This window comes from Rhamphochromis longiceps, linkage group LG12 (genome assembly GCF_057381845.1).
Source record: "Rhamphochromis longiceps isolate RC_006_pf linkage group LG12, R_longiceps_female_GT1.1, whole genome shotgun sequence".
Taxonomy (NCBI): Eukaryota; Metazoa; Chordata; class Actinopteri; order Cichliformes; family Cichlidae; genus Rhamphochromis; species Rhamphochromis longiceps.
The window spans coordinates 45004845-45022892 of NC_140568.1; the positions used below are offsets into that span (position 1 = coordinate 45004845).

Here is an 18048-nt window from a genome sequence, read left to right on the forward strand (position 1 = left end):
TTTTCAGCGAGCACTGAGACGTGATGCTGACGCTAAACGGAGCACAGACTGACGACAAACAGACGCGTCAATGTTTCAGCGTAAAGGCCGACACTTTTGTTTATTCCAGCTTCCAAACAGTTCATCTCAAACATTTTACAGTTTTGGTTTTTTAGTAACAGGCGTCACAAAGTCCACAAACCTGAAGCATCCACGTTTCAAACGTCTCAGCGGGAGTTCAGGCCACGCCTCCGTACTGAGTGTCACAGTGGGGCGTGTCCTCTAACGAGCCACACAGGAAAATAATAATAAGCCATAAAAACCTCGTCAGTGGTCGAACTGAGCAAACCGGTGTTCAGCGGCTGTTTAGTCCGAAGTTCAGGAAACTCGATTCCACGACTGAAACCTTCCGCCGCTCGTTTATGATCGACCTCGGTTCTGATCCAGACCTCGGACTTGTGCTGACGGGCGCGTAAAGAAAAGAAGAATTAAAGAGCGGCGAAGTCCAGGATGCACAAACTGAGGAACTGAAACACGGGAGGGAGGCGGGGACGAGTCCTCGCTCGGTCGGGTTTAGCCCTCGTCCAGAGTCACAGTGTTCACACCGAGACCTCTTCATCATCGTCCTGCTCATCGGCCGAGCTGCAGCCGGATCAGCGCCATGATTAAAGCGTTCATCATCCCGACGTGCCCGCTGCGCTCAGGCCGAACACGTGCCCGTATCACGCCGGATCAGACCCGTCGGGCTGAGCTTCGTTTCCCCTCAGACTGAAACATGTTCTTCAACAACGCCAGCGCACGACCTGCTGTGACTCTGAGCCGCATCACAGAGAACAAAAGGCTGAAATCAAAGAGTCAGAATGAACGTTTTAAATCAAACGTATTAATGTTTACATGTGTCGAGTTTGCACGAAGGACCGGAAACTGTCGCACAAAGTTAAACACAGGCAGGGAAACATGGACGCAGCTGCAGGGTCACAGTCAGGAAACACCTTCACCTGCATTCTACCTGAACGCCACCAGAGGGCGACAAATACTTCCAGTCCTACAGAAGTCTGAGGAACCAATGACCTCTGACCTCTGCTCATTTTGGGTCATACTGAATAAATCATCAAGCCTGTAAATTTTGGTCACACCAGGTTTGACAGCAGCCCCGCCCGTGAAACACGGCGTCCCCGCCTCGCTTCTGTTCCTCGGTGACATCGATCTGTAGCAGACAAACAGCCCGGAGCACCTTGAGCATGCTGACAGAAGGGAAAGCGTGAAACGGGCACGTCTGTAACGTGTTCCTCGCAGGAAGTTCAAGCTTCACGTCGCCTTTCACAGGAAAACCTTTATCGGCGCGTCAGCCTGAACAACAAGCTTCATCCAGACGCTGATCTGTGTCAGAGGAGGGAAATGAGGAGAGGCGGGGAGGGGGGCGTGTAAACGATGTCGGGGGGCGGGTCACCGTCTCTGCTGGCTGTAGACGGGGAAGGCCAGCGTGACGTTGAGCGAGTCGTTGTGCTGGACCAGCGACGTGTGCTGGTAGTGCAGCACCAGCTCCTTCAGCGAGCCGTACAGGTTGTAGGGCTCGGCGAAGCCGTAGCCGGTGCTCGTCTTGTTGATGACGCAGTGCTTCACCTCGCCATCCACCCTGTGGGGGAGAAAGAAAGGTCAGGCTGATGTGCAGCAAACGGGTGAAGAAGAGGAGCAGGAGGAAGATGGAGTGTTGCTTACACCACGGAGCAGGCGTAGCAGCCCGGCTTGCTGCTGTCCCGCACCAGGAAGGTGCCGTCCCTCTTCCCTCGCAGCAGAGACTCCGCCTGGCTGCGGTTGATGTTTCCGAGGCGCCACAGACGCTCGTCGTGATGAGGAAGGTCCTCCTCATCCTCCACCATGCTGTACTCGCTGAGAGGGCGGAGACAGAGGACTGTGAGGAAGCTGCTTTACTCGAGTACTTCTACTTTCTGCTCAGGCTGAGAGCTGCCTGCACTGTGTGGGCTGGTGCCCCCTTGTGTGACCTTTGACCTTTCAGGTAAATTTAACGAGGTTTCTGTGGCTACACAGCGTGACCTGCCATCATCGTTTTACAGTCACACTGAATGCTAAAGGCTGGACTTATTTGTGACTCCTCCTCCTTTGGGTGGAGCAGCTGACGGAGGCTTTGGGCACTAAAACAAACAGTTTGAGCCGCTGGTGCGGTCGGTACTTACTCCTCTGTGGTCTCGTTCTTCAGGCCGAGCCACTCGTTCAGCCTCCTCTGCCGAACGCCTTTCTGAGTCAGCCACCTGTGAACGCACACACAGTTATTAGTCTATCACACCGGGCGTCACAGTGCTGCGCTCTGGGCGTCACCTACATCAGGTACTGGTCCCTGGTCTTGCGGAGCTGGATCAGGTCCGGTTTGATGCTGTTCATCTTCTTGTCGATCTCTCGGTAGTCGGCCGCCTGCTTCTTCAGGTCCACCTCCAGGTGGCGCTTGCTGTCCACGATCTCGCTGATGCGGGACTTGAGCTTGTCGTAGTTCTCCATGATCCTGCGGAGACACAGCGGGAGTTCACTGTCACGTGACAAACACGCCGCTGCACGGCGAGCGCGCAGACTCGTCGTCTGGATATAAAAACATTCAGATCAAACTGAGCTGAAGCTCATTTCTGACTCCAAACTTCGTTTACCAGCAGGTGGCTTTCCCCCTGCAGTCTCTGCTGCCATGGCAACCGGCTTCCTTTTAGTGTGTGTAGATGTGCTTTCCCCTCAACGAGCTCCGTCACAGTTGCCATGGTAGCGGCTTACCTCTGGATCTCCTTGTCGTTTCCCTCCCGGCGAAACTTCTCGATGTACTCTTTGCTGAAGCGCTCCTGAGTCTGACACTGCTCCTCGAAGATCTTTATGGTCTCATTGAACGCCTCGATGGCCGTCCTCTTCATCTGGATCTCCTGATGATGATGAGGAGGAATGTTTTATTTACCATAATTTAAATGTAATCATTTTAATTAACTGTAGTCTCTCAGTCCTCTTCTACTCCAGTACTCAGAGTTCCCCGTTAACACCCTTAAATGATCGAGCACTAAAAGTAAAGAATCAGCTCTTTCTTAAAAACCCTGTAAGTATCCTGATCATCACTGTTTGTAGTTCTGTTTGACAAATCTGTAGTTTTATTAGAGAACTTCCTCCGAGCGTACCTGCGACGTTCTGGTGTACTCCTCGTACAGCCTGTCGTACTCTCGGTTCTTCTCCTGGTACTGCAGGTGATACTCGTGCAGCTTCTTCCCCACCGCCTCGATGCTGTCCTCCTTCACCACCTGATCCTGAACGACAACAACGCAGCGGTCAGACGCCGTCGTTAACCAGACGCAGACTCTCGGAGAGCGCGACCCACCTGCTGGTGCTTGGAGACCGGGTAGAGCAGCTTGACGTCCAGTTTGGGGTTGTACTGGGCCAGAGACTCGTGTCTGTAATGGTTGATCAGCTCCACCACCGAGCTGAAGGTCAGGGGGTCGGAGAAGCCGTACTTCCCCTCCCGATGGAAGATCTTTATCAGCTTGTTGTTGCCTCCTTTCCTGCAGGTGACGAGAGAACGGAGAGCTGGTCAACTCAGAGCCCGCGGCATCGTCCAGACACAAAGCAGACAGTCGTGCTGTGGACGTTTACTGCACAAACAAGACTGTAACTGTGCAAACCACGAAATCTGTAAATCGGCTGGAAGGCGTAGAGCCTTGGCCCCTGGTGGACAGTGAGGGCGCTGCAGGTGAGCAGCCACAGCTCACGTAGAGTAAATTATTTTTAGAGGATTTTAAAAATGTGAATTAACGAGTATAAAGTTGTTTAACTTTGTATGAATGTTTTATTCTTACAAGATTAGCAAAGGTTTCATCCTGTTCCACATTCTATTCAACTGTTAATGTCGACTTTCAGCTGAACGTTTCTCTCAGCTTTATTTGAGCCTCGTATCCACGAGTTTTGGCTCTTCCACCCGTCACACCTGTAGATCATTCAGTCTTTACATTTAAACATTATTTAAACGCTTCATTTCTGCTCACTGGATTTTAAACCTGTGTTTGAAAAGCCGGTGATGCACTGAGAGCTTTACCTCAGAGTCAGAGTGTAATCTCCGTGCATCTTGGTGGAGGCGTCTCGGACCAGAAACGTACCGTCGGCCGTGTCCCTCAGCTTCTCGTTCACCTCCTCCCTAAAACGGCAAAAACAGACTCTGCATCACTCAGTACATCCTGCATGTCCTCCCACGGTGTGTGTGTGTGTTACCTGGAAATGTCTCCCCAGTACCACTCGGCGTCCTGCAGAACCATGCTGTTGTTGAAACTGGTGGAAGGAGCCGGAGCCGAAGACTTCACAGGTTTAGGAGGTAAAGCTGAAACAGAGAGCGAGGAGGAGGAGTCACACCCGGAGACGGAGCAGTTGTCTTTTTGATGGATGAATAATCAGGCCCCATCTTATCTTAATGACCTTGTAGTACCATATCACCCTATTAGAGCACTTCGCTCTCGCTCTGCAGGCCTACTTGTTGTTCCTAGAGTATTTAAAAGTAGAATGGGAGGCAGAGCCTTCAGTTTTCAGACCCCTCTTCAGCCTGAAACTTTCCTTTTTGCTAAAGCATATAGTTAGGGCTGGACCAGGTGACCCTGGATCCTCCACTCCCTCATCCTGGTTTCTTTTAATAGTTTTCATCCTATCTGGTCTTTAAGTCTGACGTTATTAGCTGTGTCTGGGCCCAAAGTCAAATGAACACTGCGGCATCACTGAGAGTTACAAACTGTCTTTCATCTGTAATAAAATCATCAGCATTGCTGCTTTACCAGGTGTAACAATTGAGTTTAACATCCATGAAAACAGGATTTATGACATTTAACAGAGTTAGAAGTTAGCAGAAGGTTAGCTCGCTAGCTTCCACCTAAACATGATATAACATGTTCTGACTGAGAGACTTCTGAAAATTCAAACGTACAGCTCTGCTGTCACTTCCAACATAAATGCTGGAGGACGAACACTAACACTTTTCCACTCGATGAAAGTTAACGTGAAGGTTCCTGATGGTTAGAGACAAATGCAATCGATGGCAGGATGCTGTAAACGGACCAAACTTCAGTCAGGAGAACAACTGAGATAATCCATCCACAGTACGAGGTTAGTCATTAATGTACTGCTGCTGGGCTGCAGTTACATCGTAAGGGTTTAAACACTGAGCTTTAAAACGATTAGCGGCAATAAAAACAGGGATCACTGACTGTTTTTAGGGGCTTTTTGAGATTAAATAGAACAAGATACAAAACATGTTAAAAACACAACAGCTTATTAAACGCAGAGTAGTTTGGGCCTGGAAGCAGGTTTCATCACGTCATCACTTAAAGAGCGGATTAAAGGAGTTCTTCCTTCCCACTGTCACCAAATGCTCCTGGGTGAGTTTCTCTCATGCTGCAGAGCAGCAGTGGGCAACTCCAGGCCTCGAGGGCCGCTGTCCTGCTGGTTTTAGCTCAATGATCTCACTTTGGGCCAACACACCTGAATCAAATGATGAGTTCATTACCAGCCTCTGGAGAACTTCAAGACATGTCGAGGAGGTGGTTTAGCCGTTTGACTCAGCTGTGCTGGATCTAAGAACTGCAGGACAGCGGCCCTCGAGGCCTGGAGTTATCTACCGCTGCTGTAGAGTCTGTACTACATGAAACACCGTGAGGTAAGTGCTGTTGGGAACCGGTGCTCTCCTCCTCACAGCGTCACCTGTTCTAAAGTCACACCACCAGGGGGCGCTAACAGGTGAGCATTTGAGTGAACAGAAAGTATTTAAACCTTTGTTAAAACAAACATCCTGCGACTTGATTTATAGGCGCTCACTGACTCTGACGTTCACCCTGATGTCAAAGGTATCTGCAGTCATGTGACACATCAGTGACTGATGAGGGGAGGGGGGAGGGATCACTTTGTTGTGCAGACTATATCGAAGAAACCACAACTAACCAGCAGTGTGACCCACAGAAAGAACAGTGGGACTGTGTGAGCGCGTGCGCTGGCGGGGCTTTTAAAGCTCCACGCCAGATTTAGGGACGCGTCTTCATCTGACAGCACAACCAACAGAAACCTCAGCGACGTGCCGGCAGCACGGAGGAGCCTCCTCACTGAGAACAGGTGCTGCACAAACACCTGTGCACCTGCTCCACACGTCACCGGCTGCAGCAAAGTGAGCTCCGTCTGACACCATGTTTAAATCAGGCAGCAACAGGGCGGAGTCTAAAGGGGGGCTCGGGGGGTACCAGACCACAACTGTTTCAAGGCTTTAGTAACTTTATTTTCAAGATTCACATAAATATGAACAAAATGTTTATTAAATTGTCTTAATAACTGAAAATTATTCTTAACATTGATTAAGTATTTATATTAACTATTAATTATTAACACCAGCAGGAAACGTTGCATCACAGCAGAGAGTAAAACTCTGAGAATGTCGATGTTCTTCAACACGCGCACACACACACACACCTGTCAGAAATCCTTTCTTATCCAAATACTCGATTATTCGACTGAATACTCGAGTACTAAAATAACGGAGCATATTAGGACCGAGCTGTAGAGAAAGAGCGCCATTTCGTTTGTTAAAGAGGAAGTGAAACTGAGCTTTTGGTCACTCACAAATAAAAGTGACAGCACGCTGCGTTCAGCCCATCCGGCCTGAAAACAGCAGCCTCCAAATCGACTGTCTGCTTCACCAAAATAAAGTTTAACACGTTTCATGTTTCTCTGAGGAACACCTCGCCCTCTGACTGAAGCTTCACTTTCTGCTCAACTGAACAGCAAGTGAGTCTGAGCTTTTAGAGGAGGCGCACGGGGAGGAGGCGCACGCCATTGATAACAAGTGAAAACCAGAGCTTTGCAGCACAAACACCTGAAACTAAACTAAGCGTCGGAGCAGTTTCTCGGAGCTCGCCGCGTCTCGTGGCCATTTTTAGGTCTGAACTTTGAGCTCAGATCAGGTTTGACACCATTTTTCTTTCTCACGCATGGCAGGAAATCGCTTCAGACGCATCTGTGCTTCGGGAAACACTCCGACACTCGCTCTGGTGAAATCACCACGAGATGAAGATGTGCCGACTCCTGAAGCACACAGCGACGTCACATTTTTAACCTCGACTCCATCGCACATCTGCATTCACACGTGCACCGCCGGGTTGAGCCTGATCATGGTGACTTGGGTGGGATGACGAGAACATCAGGAATAACATGGAAACACATTTTGAGGCTTCACAGCAAACAAACTTCCAGCTCCTGATGCAGATGTTTAACCCGACACAGATGTTTAACCCGACACAGGTTTAGTCTCGCCGCTGCGGCCATCTGATCAGGCGCTGCTCCCTCCAGGTGGGGGTTTGACTCCTACCTGGGCTCTGCATGTTGATGTAGCAGAGGATCTTGTCTCGTCCCCTCAGCGCCTCGGCCCTGCCTCCCTCCTCTCGCTCCATGTCGGCCCCTAAACCGTCACCTGTCGAGTCCTCAGAAACGAACGGACGCCCGGCTCTCATGTCCCGCTGCTTTCAGCCCGTTCGGCCGCCAAAAATCTGACGTCATCTCAGCTACATCTTCATTTTCGGTCACCTCGCTCGACTCGGGCCTGCTGGACGTGGCTTCGCTCTGCACCTGCAGCTCTGCTCCGCCTCCACGGCCTCAAAACCTCCTTTTTTATTTTTCCAGCTCGCCGTCCGCGGCTCGGAGACGTTTCCAAACGACGCAACTTTCTCCCATCCGTCTCTCTCTCCCTCTCTCTCGCAGTCTCGGTTCAAAGCTCAGGAGAGCAGCTTGGAGATGTGTGACATCACCGATGGCTCCAGCCAATCCTGTGATGGCAGTGATATCACCAAGGCAACACCCCCCTCCTCCCTCCCCTCTTCGTCTGCTGCATCTCTCACTCTGTGGACGGGTGATGTCATCGTTTCAGCTGCTGACCGGCTGACTCAGAGCCGAGCAGAGTGGATGGATGAGTCGATGGATGAGTGACTAACGCAGTCAGAGCTGCTCGTTGACCCACTTAACTGACCCAGAGACAAACGCCAGCGAGCATGTGTGCTTTTTTTAAATCAGCTGATTCAGGCTTTAAATATTCCCTCCCGTCACATCTGAGAGGTTTGATCTGCTGAAACCTTCCATTTCTCTCCAAATCCATCTTTGCTCTGTTACCCGCAGCACCCGATGCTTCAGCCAATCATCATCCTGAAATAACAAAACAAAGAAAAAAAAACTCCTTCCTTCCTTAATGGGACAGGAATGAGCTGCAGAATTCCTGAACCCCCAAAATGGCAAATGTATGACAGAAATCCTGCCGAAGAGCCAATCATCTGCTTTCTAACAGCCAATCACGTGTGCCGGTGCACACATGAGGACCAATGTTAACAACAGCTGCCAAAAACGATCCAGAGGAGTGAGGCCGTAATTACACCGTGACACATGATAAAGTAAGCATGAAATAATAATAATAACAATAATAAAGACAGAACAGACGTTCGGTGCTCTGGGTCATCCTCGCTGTGAAAAACATGAAACAGGAAGTTCTGGAACCACCCGTGAGCTGCGCTGCTTTCATCACGAGCATCATTTCAACCGTTTCCACCGTCTGCTGAACAAAAGTACCAGACTGTACCTCAGCACAGGCTGATCACTTCCTGTCACATCTTAACCCAAAGGCCTCACAGATGTTGCCAAAGTAACCGCGAGCTTAAACGGCGCCTGATTCTTCTGTACGACGTGTAAAATGTAAAAACAAACCTGTCGTTCGACAGTGTGAGGACGGCGCTCAGGCCTCAGAACGCTCTAAACACTCTTGGATCTGCGTGATGTCAGAGAGGATGGATAAGCACCACCTACTTCATGTTCACGAGGAGCAGCCAATCGGGAGAAAGGCATCCCTGATCATCTTAAAGGAGGAGGAGCCAAAACAACTTGAGTGTAAGAGAAAGGAGGATAATTTTTGGACTTCAGCAGAGTCCGAGAATAAAACTGTGGAGCTGGAAATGAGCCACAGTGGTCAGGCTGAGAGCTTCAGTACTTCCCGGAGTGAAACCAAAGCCTCGTGCAGTCTTTACCAATAAACCCCGTCATCAAATCTTTGTTGCTGCACTTTTTCAGACTCATCTTTCCACCGCCGTCTCATCTGAACCGTTCGATTGAGCAACAGCTGTGCGTGACAGACTAAACGTGACGGCTGAGAGCAACCATACGGGAGTTTCACACACATGCACATCAACGCTCAGCCACTCGAACACAGGCAGGTGTGTTACCTGGTGCGGCCTGGTTCATGTTGAGCTCGCTGGTTATCAGAACCTCCAGGACCTGAACCAGAGGATCCAGACCCGACTCAGACCTGAACACAGAGACAACATCATCAGTGCCGTTAACAAAATGGGTCAAAGGTTTTCTCTGCTTCATCTTATTAATCATCATTAATCATCACACTTCCTGTGAGTGTGGCCTCAAATATGTGCATGTGCCAGGACCTGCGAGCAGCTCACGTCCTTCCTGCCATCAGTGACTCCCTGAACCAGAGCAGCGTGACCCATCGAAGCTAAGCTTCAGGCATCGGGGTTTGCAAGCCAGACAACACGACAACCTTACCTCTCCATGTTAGCTGCTCTTACGAGTCATAAAATGTGTTATGAAACATTCCTTCAACTTAGTATGGAAAAGAAAATAAAGTCTGTATAAATAACCCGTCACGTGTGTGTGTGTGTGTTAATAACCCGTCACGTGTGTGTGTGTGTGTGTGTGTTAATAACCCGTCACGTGTGTGTGTGTGTGTGTGTGTTAATAACCCGTCACGTGTGTGTGTGTGTGTGTGTGTTAATAACCCGTCACGTGTGTGTGTGTGTGTGTGTGTGTGTTAATAACCCGTCACGTGTGTGTGTGTGTGTGTGTGTTAATAACCCGTCACGTGTGTGTGTGTGTGTGTGTGTTAATAACCCGTCACGTGTGTGTGTGTGTGTGTGTGTTAATAACCCGTCACGTGTGTGTGTGTGTGTGTGTGTTAATAACCCGTCACGTGTGTGTGTGTTAATAACCCGTCACGTGTGTGTGTGTTAATAACCCGTCACGTGTGTGTGTGTGTGTGTGTTAATAACCCGTCACGTGTGTGTGTGTGTGTGTGTTAATAACCCGTCACGTGTGTGTGTGTGTGTGTGTTAATAACCCGTCACGTGTGTGTGTGTGTGTTAATAACCCGTCACGTGTGTGTGTGTGTGTGTGTGTTAATAACCCGTCACGTGTGTGTGTGTGTGTGTGTGTTAATAACCCGTCACGTGTGTGTGTGTTAATAACCCGTCACGTGTGTGTGTGTTAATAACCCGTCACGTGTGTATTAACAGCTGTAGATCACTGACCCGGCTGTCTGTCTGAACAGCAGCGGGCTGAAGCTCTCGGCGAGGTTTCGGGGGCTCAGCTGGTTCCTGGAGCCGTGCAGGCACAGTCGGGCCAGGTGTCTAACCACGCTGAGCAAGGTCAGCCCATACTGGGCGGGGCAAGTTGGCGAGCTGGCCACGCTCCGCAGCAACTGGGCGCACTCCTCTAGGTCTCTGACCTCTGAAAGCAGGAACAGGAAACAGGACAGAAGTGTGAACAAACTACCAGATGCGGTGTGAAAGAGGGAGACGGGGGCGGGATCGTGGGGCTTCTTCTGACCTTGAACGGCGTGGATCATGTCGGCCTGCAGCGAGGCTGGCAGGACGGGACCGGGGAGATCCTGCAGGAACCGCACCACCCCGTCACACAGGGACGGGGCCTCCAGCTGCTCCAGGTCTGAAAACAAACACATCAGTTTAAGCAGAGATTTCACGATGCAGTCGTTCTGTAATTCACAGGTGAAAACACGCCCTCCTCACCTGCGTCTGCGAGCTGCTGCGTGTCCACTCCGCCGCCGCTGAGGCTGCGATACAGGCCGGGGCTGTCCAAACCTGCAGCAACACACGCATGTTACAAACACCAGCTGAAGACTTCGTCAGATCAATATTTCAAACTTCACACTCAGTTTGCTTTATGTTCAACCTGACATGAGGAACATAGTTTAGAGAGAACTATTATGAGCTCCTAAACTGAAGCTGGATCTAATGAAGTGTCCACAAATGCATTTCTGAGAACTCTGCAGAACTGTGAACAAGTTCCTACAGACTGAAAGTCACGAAGCTTCAAATGTTCAGTTTAAATGCTGGAAAACACCAACGCAGTGACATCAGAGTGAAGGAAGAAAAGGTCAGAATAAAGCTGTGAATGCATCTGAAGGGTTAGTGTGCCGTTTGCAGATGTAGGCGTCTCGAAGCCTCAGAAGAACAACAAAGATAAACTTTGAAACCAGACACAGAGACGGGAACTGGTTGGAAATCCACGTCAGTGTGTTCGGTACCTTTGGTCTCTATGGCCTCCATCAGTCTGCTGAGGAGGGGCGGGGCCGTGTCCGGGGGTCCGAACTGCTCGGGGAGGTCCGGCAGCACGAGACCTGAAGAAGAACAAACAGCACACGCAAGATTTCAACTCAAAAGTCAAAGTAATAAGATTCATAACGAGACATTGATCTCCCTCCCTTAACCTTTATGATGTCATAAAGTATACAAGGAAACCGGGGGGGGACTAAAATTATGGAGGAGGAAATGAGAGCATATAACAGCTTTTACTTTGAAAGGATGTAGGCAACAGGAAGCTGAGTGAGCAAAACAGTTCTGTGAAACACGCAGGTAACAACAATAATCAGGATTCTGCTGCCAGCAGCTTTAACCACAGCGCGCACAAACACACACACACACAGCGCGCGCACACACACTTCCTGTGCTCTGTGAGGCGGGTGGCAGCAGATCTGTTCACTCAGCAACCGCAGCCCTGACTCAACCCGAGCTGTGTGTGTGTGTCTGTTAGTGTGTGTGTGTGTGTGCGTGTGTGTCTCTCTGAGGAGTGTATCAGGACGTGAGCGTCTCTAATCTGCTCGAGTCTTCTCAGGCTCTAGCTTGCAGGTGCAGGGTCGTCACACACACAGGTGTGTGCTGTTGCTCTGTTGAGGAAGCAGCTGAAGGAACCTGAATCACTGAGCGAGCGATCGGGCTGAAACCTTTCAGTTTCTTCAGGGCAGAGCGACAAAAACAAGTTTCAGTGTCGGTTTACAGATTTCACGGCTCCCTCTTTCAGGCTTTCGGCTGGTCCCAGATCAGAATCTGTTCTGGCTCCATGTGACGGCGAGCATCACGTCTACCTCTAACTGAAGGTTTAAGGAAGCTAACGTGTTCCGTGACCGTGGCGTTTGGATGTTGTGCAGAGTGGTTGCTGTGGTAACAGCTGACAGGGATCAGGCTGTTTCAGATTCTTAGTTGTTGAGTTTGCAGTTGTGAGATCACGAAGCTGGGATCGGAGCACTGCACCCGCAGGAGGCGACGCCTGTGTGACGCTTCCCTGCCGACCTCCTCGACCCGCCCGAGGAAACAATATAAACAAGAAATAGCAATAATTTACATTTTTATTTACTCGCTTTATTATTTACTGTCTTCATTCTCTTGCCGTCTTCCCGTGCATCGTTTTAATCAGATCTGCTGCACAGCTGATCGTCTCTGAATCTGCATTTTTACGCCAGCTTTTCTTCTTCTTCTATAAAATCAGCAGAAAACACATGATGTGTTTGTTTTAGCAGCCTGATGTTTCTCATCTACATCGCTGTGCTCACTGGTTCATAAACTGGGGAACTGGTTTCTGCTGCTGTGCTGGGATGTTGGGACGGCTGACGCTCGAGCTCAGTCTGCTTTTAAAACATAAGCACTTCCTCTCAGAGCGCTTTTATACAACCCTGTGTGACACCAGGAGGACGGCTCCACATCGTGTCATGCAGGCACGTCGGCCTCTTTATTTGGCCTGACGTATATGACAAAATTCAATAACATGTTTAAAAAATGGAAAAGGGTGGAGTGCCCACTCCGGGTCGGGGATGAGTTCCTGCCCCAAGTGGAGGAGTTCAAGTATCTCGGGGTCTTGTTCGCGAGTGATGGGAGAAGGGAGCCGGAGATCGACAGACGGATTGGGGCTGCAGCTGCAGTAATGCGGACGCTGCACCGGTCCGTCGTGGTGAAGAGGGAGCTGAGTGTAAAAGCGAAGCTCTCAATTTACCGGTCGATCTACGTCCCTACCCTCACCTATGGCCACGAGCTGTGGGTAGTGACCGAAAGAACGAGATCGCGGATACAAGCGGCAGAAATGAGCTTCCTCTGAAGGGTGGCTGGCCTCTCCCTTAGAGATAGGGTGAGAAGTTCGGCCATCCGGGAGGGGCTCAGAGTAGAGCCGCTGCTGCTCCACATCGAAAGGAGCCAGCTGAGGTGGTTCGGGCATCTGACAAGGATGCCTCCTGGGCGCCTCCTGGGTGAGGTGTTCTGGACATGACCCACCGGGAGGAGGCCCCGGGGCAGACCCAGGACACGCTGGAGAGATTATATCTCTCGGCTGGCCTGGGAACGCCTTGGTGTTCCCCCGGATAAGCTGGAGGAGGTGGCTGGGGAGAGGGAGGTCTGGGCCTCTTTGCTTAGGCTGCTGCCCCCGCGACCCGGCCTCGGACAAAGCGGATGAAGATGGATGATGTTTAAAAAACACGTTTAACAGTTTCAAAAAAACAAAAAACAACTCTAGAAGCAAACGAGCTGGTTTGAAGCAAACTAGTCACACAGTTGAACCAAAGTGGAGTCGAAACCTGTAATCTACGACTTCTGTTTGCAGCTTCGTCACTCGTATCAAACACCAGACAAGTCCTGTGTGAACGACTACATGACAGATAATTAGGATGGTCCATGGTTGCTGTTCAGGTTTTAAAAGTTGGACAAGTTTCAGCAGGATCGGACGTGGGTAACAAACTACAAGCATCTGAGCGACTTTACTCACCCTCTGACTCCGAGTCGGCCCTCACCGACGCTGCAGATGGGGGCCTGGGTGGGCGGGGCTTCGGGGTGGGTGGAGACATCCGCTTCCTGCCGACAAACTCCACATACGTTCCCGGGAAGTCGCCTTTTTCCTGTCGTACACGAATCGAAGATCGCAGATGTGAGAATCATATAAAGTCAGTAACGATCATTTTTTGGAGGCTAGTTTGGGTCACACAGCAGAAACGCTACAAGCGTTCCCGTTAATCCCACCATCATTCTAACAGACTGGACCGAACGTGAAGGTCAGAAAACCTGAGCTCCTCGCTCTGACCCCACACCGAGGAGCCCCTCGGTGTGGGGTCAGAGCGAGGAGGATGTGGGATGCAGAGCTGTTTGTGGAGTTTCGTGATGACGGAGCCGTGCAGCTACGCCGCTCCTCCACTTTTACTTCAGCTTCGTTTTCTCTTTGCATCACCGAAAAGAAGCCGAGAGGAAACGCAAGTAAAATATCTCACTTTGACGAGTCAACACGGAGCATTTCCTCCATCACATGTGCTAATAGAGCGAGTGCTTCACTGACTGCAGGATTTATTGGAAGCGCTGCTGCAGGAGTTGTGACTGAACGAGCTGCACCAGGGTTCAGTCTGCACAGCAGCTTTTAAATGAACAAAGACGCCCAGACTGAGCTCTGCCTCACATCTCTGTGTGTTAGAGGTTATTAGCCTATCACAGAGCTTCCACTGCTGTAACCTTTGATGTCACCACATCAGCTCTTTCACAGAGACGGCCAGCAGAGCCAAAAAGACTCCAAAATAAAGACTAAGAACTTCTATTACTTTCTTCTGCTAAAAGAAGAGCTTCCTGTGACGGGAGAGGTTCGTGCGGTCTGAAAGCACTTCCTGTCTCTGCTGCGGCATCGTACCTGTGTGGTTTCGTTGAAACCAGGCAGCCAGCCGATTTCCGACGGCCGTTCTTCGGCTCCGTTGGTGCAGCCGAGCGCCAGCAGCGCCCCCTTAGTGACCAGCAGCACGTCCCCGACGTGCAGGTCGATGTCCTCCTCCCTCTCCTTCTTGTAGTCGTAGAGCGCTCGGTACTGAAAGCCCTCCGAGCTCATCCTGACTCAAGTATGGCTTCACGAAAACTAACAAAACAGCTCTGAGTGAAAAAATATGAACATAGGTTTGAGTCCGTGTCCTGAGGGGTCTAAAGAGGAGAATCCATGTGGACGCGCGTCTCCCCTGTCTCCATGTTGGTCCGCCACAGTCCTGTCATCCCTCCAGGCCGAGCCGCAGCCGCTCGATCAGCGCGTCCTCGCGGTTCATGAACAGCAGTCTCAGCAGAGGTAGCGGCCACATCTGTGGAGGCGACGGGTCACCTGAGAGACGAGAGGTCAAAGGTTACATATGAGTGTGAGGAACGCGATGCGGCAGAAGACGCTTTCATCATTTAACGAGCAAAAGCTCCAAAACAAAAATGCTTTTTCTACACAGTCTGTACCTAATAAACTGCTCCCCGAGCGTTTATTTAACCTTTAAAACGAGGAAGAACCAACTTCCTGTCAGTTTATTCGTTGGTTCTGCTGCAGTGCTGGGTTTCCCCCAGGAAGCAGCTCAGCCACCACAGCGAGCCGCTGTCATTCCCGCTGCCTCGGATCTCAGAGTCCGTCGGAAAACATCAGCACTTAAACACAAAGCTTCAGATCTTCATGAATATCCTCGTGTCTTCATGATGCTCTCCGTTAGTGCGCAGCCAGGAGAACTCACTGTGGGTTATTTTAATAACCAACCGTTTAAATCAGGGCTGTCAAACATGCAGAAACAGGACACACATGAAGTGACTTCCTGTCCTTTAAATGACTTCATATGAAGGCAACATGAACAGTGTTACAGACGTGTGAGGGATGTCAAACTAATGCGCACACGCATGTCTGCAGTTTGTTACACAGGAACACACTGACAGCAGCAGCGCTGCCACGTGTGCGCAGAGAGTGTGTCTGATGGTTCAATGAAAGGATTCAGTCAAGTTTGCAGTTTTGCTTTTCATACAATATTAGAAATTTTAAAAAAACCAAAACTACATTTCCTGGAGTTTCCCTGTTTGGTTTGTACTGCTTGAACACTGAGCTGTGCTCACATGACACCACAGTGCGAGCAGCGGCTCACAGCTCGTTTACGTTATGATCTACACGGTTGTTTTTTGGGTGTTTTATTTAAAAATATAATTTATGTTTTTATGATGTAAATAATATAATATGCAAGTTATTCCAATCCTATTAATAAAAGAAAACGGTACAAAGACAATGAGACATTTTTAAGTTCTGTAACACGTTTCACCGAAGCTGTGAGCATCAGACGTGACTCCACGCCACGAGCCTCAGAAACCTCCGAGTGCTTCAGCGAGTCACGGCCGGCTGCAGTTTTGTGCTTAAACACAGACTCTCTCTGAAAAAGACGCCAGAGCAGGTCGAGCGTCACCTGCCTCCTCACACCGGCACCGCCTGATGGAGCAGATGGTTCAGCTTTAATGAGGCCTTCACCCAACCCCCACCCCGTCAGGGACGCTGGCTGTGAACTGAGTGCTGATGACCTGCAGCATCCATCACTTCCACCCAGACCTCAGACTTTGATTGGTCAGACTGGAGGACAGGTGCATCGGCTGCGGTCAGAGAAGGCGGCGCCATGCGTGAACACCATCATTAAGGCCATCACCAGACCATCAAAATAAAAGCTTTCAGATAAAAGCTGCTGCTGACAGCTCCTGTTATAACTCAGACACTCCAGGTCTTCATCAGGCGCCTCATCATCATCATCATCGCTATAATAAATTCTTTTTTTCGAGGATTTCACAACATTTCTCATTTCTGAAGAATGTGGATGTATAACAGTAAAAATGAGACAACATTGTTATTATGCAAACAAAGCCTCATTTTCCACAGTGGTTCACCTTTATATTTATTTATGAATCGCGTGACAAAAATCATCTGAGGAATACTATTATTATTATTATTATTATTATTGTTGTTGTTAAGCTGTAAATAACTGTAGCTTAAATCCAACCACAGAAATGAAACGTGTTTAGTTTTTGATCATTTAAATGTAAAAATCGCCTCCAGTTAATCCACAAACTGCGTTCTGTTCACAGACGTTTATAATGATCACGTGATTCGGAGCTGGAGAGCTCAAATTTTAATTTTGAACTTCGGAATTTGTGAAAAATATTTCTGGCATTAAATCCTAACATAAAACATGAAAATAAGAACTGAGAATAATAAACTGGGACAACAATGAGTTACACGCCTGTGGATGCTGCACAACACTTTAACAACATCAGCAGAATAAGTCCCTGCTGACGTTTAACAGTCAGACACTGAACCAATAATCAGAAACAGATTTGATGTCTTTAGTTTCCCGTGTGGCTGAAAAAGGCTCACTCCGAAAACACAAAGCCCGAAACTGAGGAGCTGGAATCTGAATTTCGCCAATTTCTCTTCAATCATTAATCGACCGATAAATTTTTTTTAAAAAAGTCGTTTAACGAATTTTAATTAGTTCAGGTTCAAGCGGACATGCGTTAAGATTTAATTTAAATAAACTGGAATTTCTGGATAAATTGACGTATAAATGAAAAAGCGACGACATTTAAAAATGCTAATAATTATAAAATACACACAATATACAAAAATACAAACATACACACCAAACAGAGAACATTTGTCGGGTTTTAAAGGTACTTTCGTCACTCAAAGAGCAGAAAAGGAAGAAAAACCCACTTTAAGGGGACTTTCCACCTCGCGGGGTTTATCCCACAGAGCCTAAAACCAAACACTTTGACTTTATTTTAGCCACATGAAATCTTAATCGATACAGAGTTTAAGTAAAGCTCCCAGAAGCTGTAAAACAGCATCAGGAGCAGCTTTCAGACGATGGATCCCCTCAGGAAACGGGAAACGACAATGCATGCCAGCGCTAGCTTAGCCACCTAGCTTCAGACGCTCAAACGTCTCACCTTTATTTCTTGATGTTTCACCAATAAAAGCCTCCAACAGCACGAGCAGCGGGCGCCATGACGAAGCAGTGAGGGCACACGACCTCCTGATGGAGTTCAAAGCTGAGACGTGCCGCTGTTTTATCGATTATTTCCCAGATGAAGACACTCGTGCTTCGTCCGTCTGTATTACAGCAGGGAGACAGGTGTCAAGTGCGCGTGACAGACAGAG

General features: G+C 49.2%; 1 protein-coding gene across 1 annotated transcript; it reads right to left on the reverse strand.

Annotated features, from left to right (window-relative positions):
- Positions 1-69: 69 nt before the first annotated feature.
- Positions 70-18035, reverse strand: LOC146658122 (phosphatidylinositol 3-kinase regulatory subunit alpha-like). The gene is made up of 17 exons (XM_085426562.1): positions 17838-18035; positions 14755-15207; positions 13852-13981; positions 11351-11443; positions 10833-10904; positions 10633-10749; positions 10335-10533; positions 9240-9322; positions 4225-4330; positions 4052-4150; positions 3341-3521; positions 3144-3269; positions 2755-2897; positions 2321-2497; positions 2175-2249; positions 1699-1869; positions 70-1615 (listed from the first exon to the last, which is right to left on the reverse strand). The coding sequence occupies exons 2-17, from the start codon at positions 14944-14946 to the stop codon at positions 1426-1428; spliced, it is 2154 nt and encodes a 717-aa protein (XP_085282688.1). The 5' UTR covers positions 14947-15207; positions 17838-18035; the 3' UTR covers positions 70-1425.
- Positions 18036-18048: the final 13 nt, after the last annotated feature.

Bases quoted from the DNA above. Each gene is read 5' to 3' on its own strand.
- LOC146658122 (XM_085426562.1), bottom strand. From the start codon at position 14,946: ATGAGCTCGGAGGGCTTTCAGTACCGAGCGCTCTACGACTACAAGAAG. The intron at 10,534-10,632 runs GTCAGAAGAAGC...TCCTGCTTTCAG, and splicing joins CATGATCCACGCCGTTCAAG to AGGTCAGAGACCTAGAGGAG. The intron at 2,898-3,143 runs GTACGCTCGGAG...CATCATCATCAG, and splicing joins AGTACACCAGAACGTCGCAG to GAGATCCAGATGAAGAGGAC.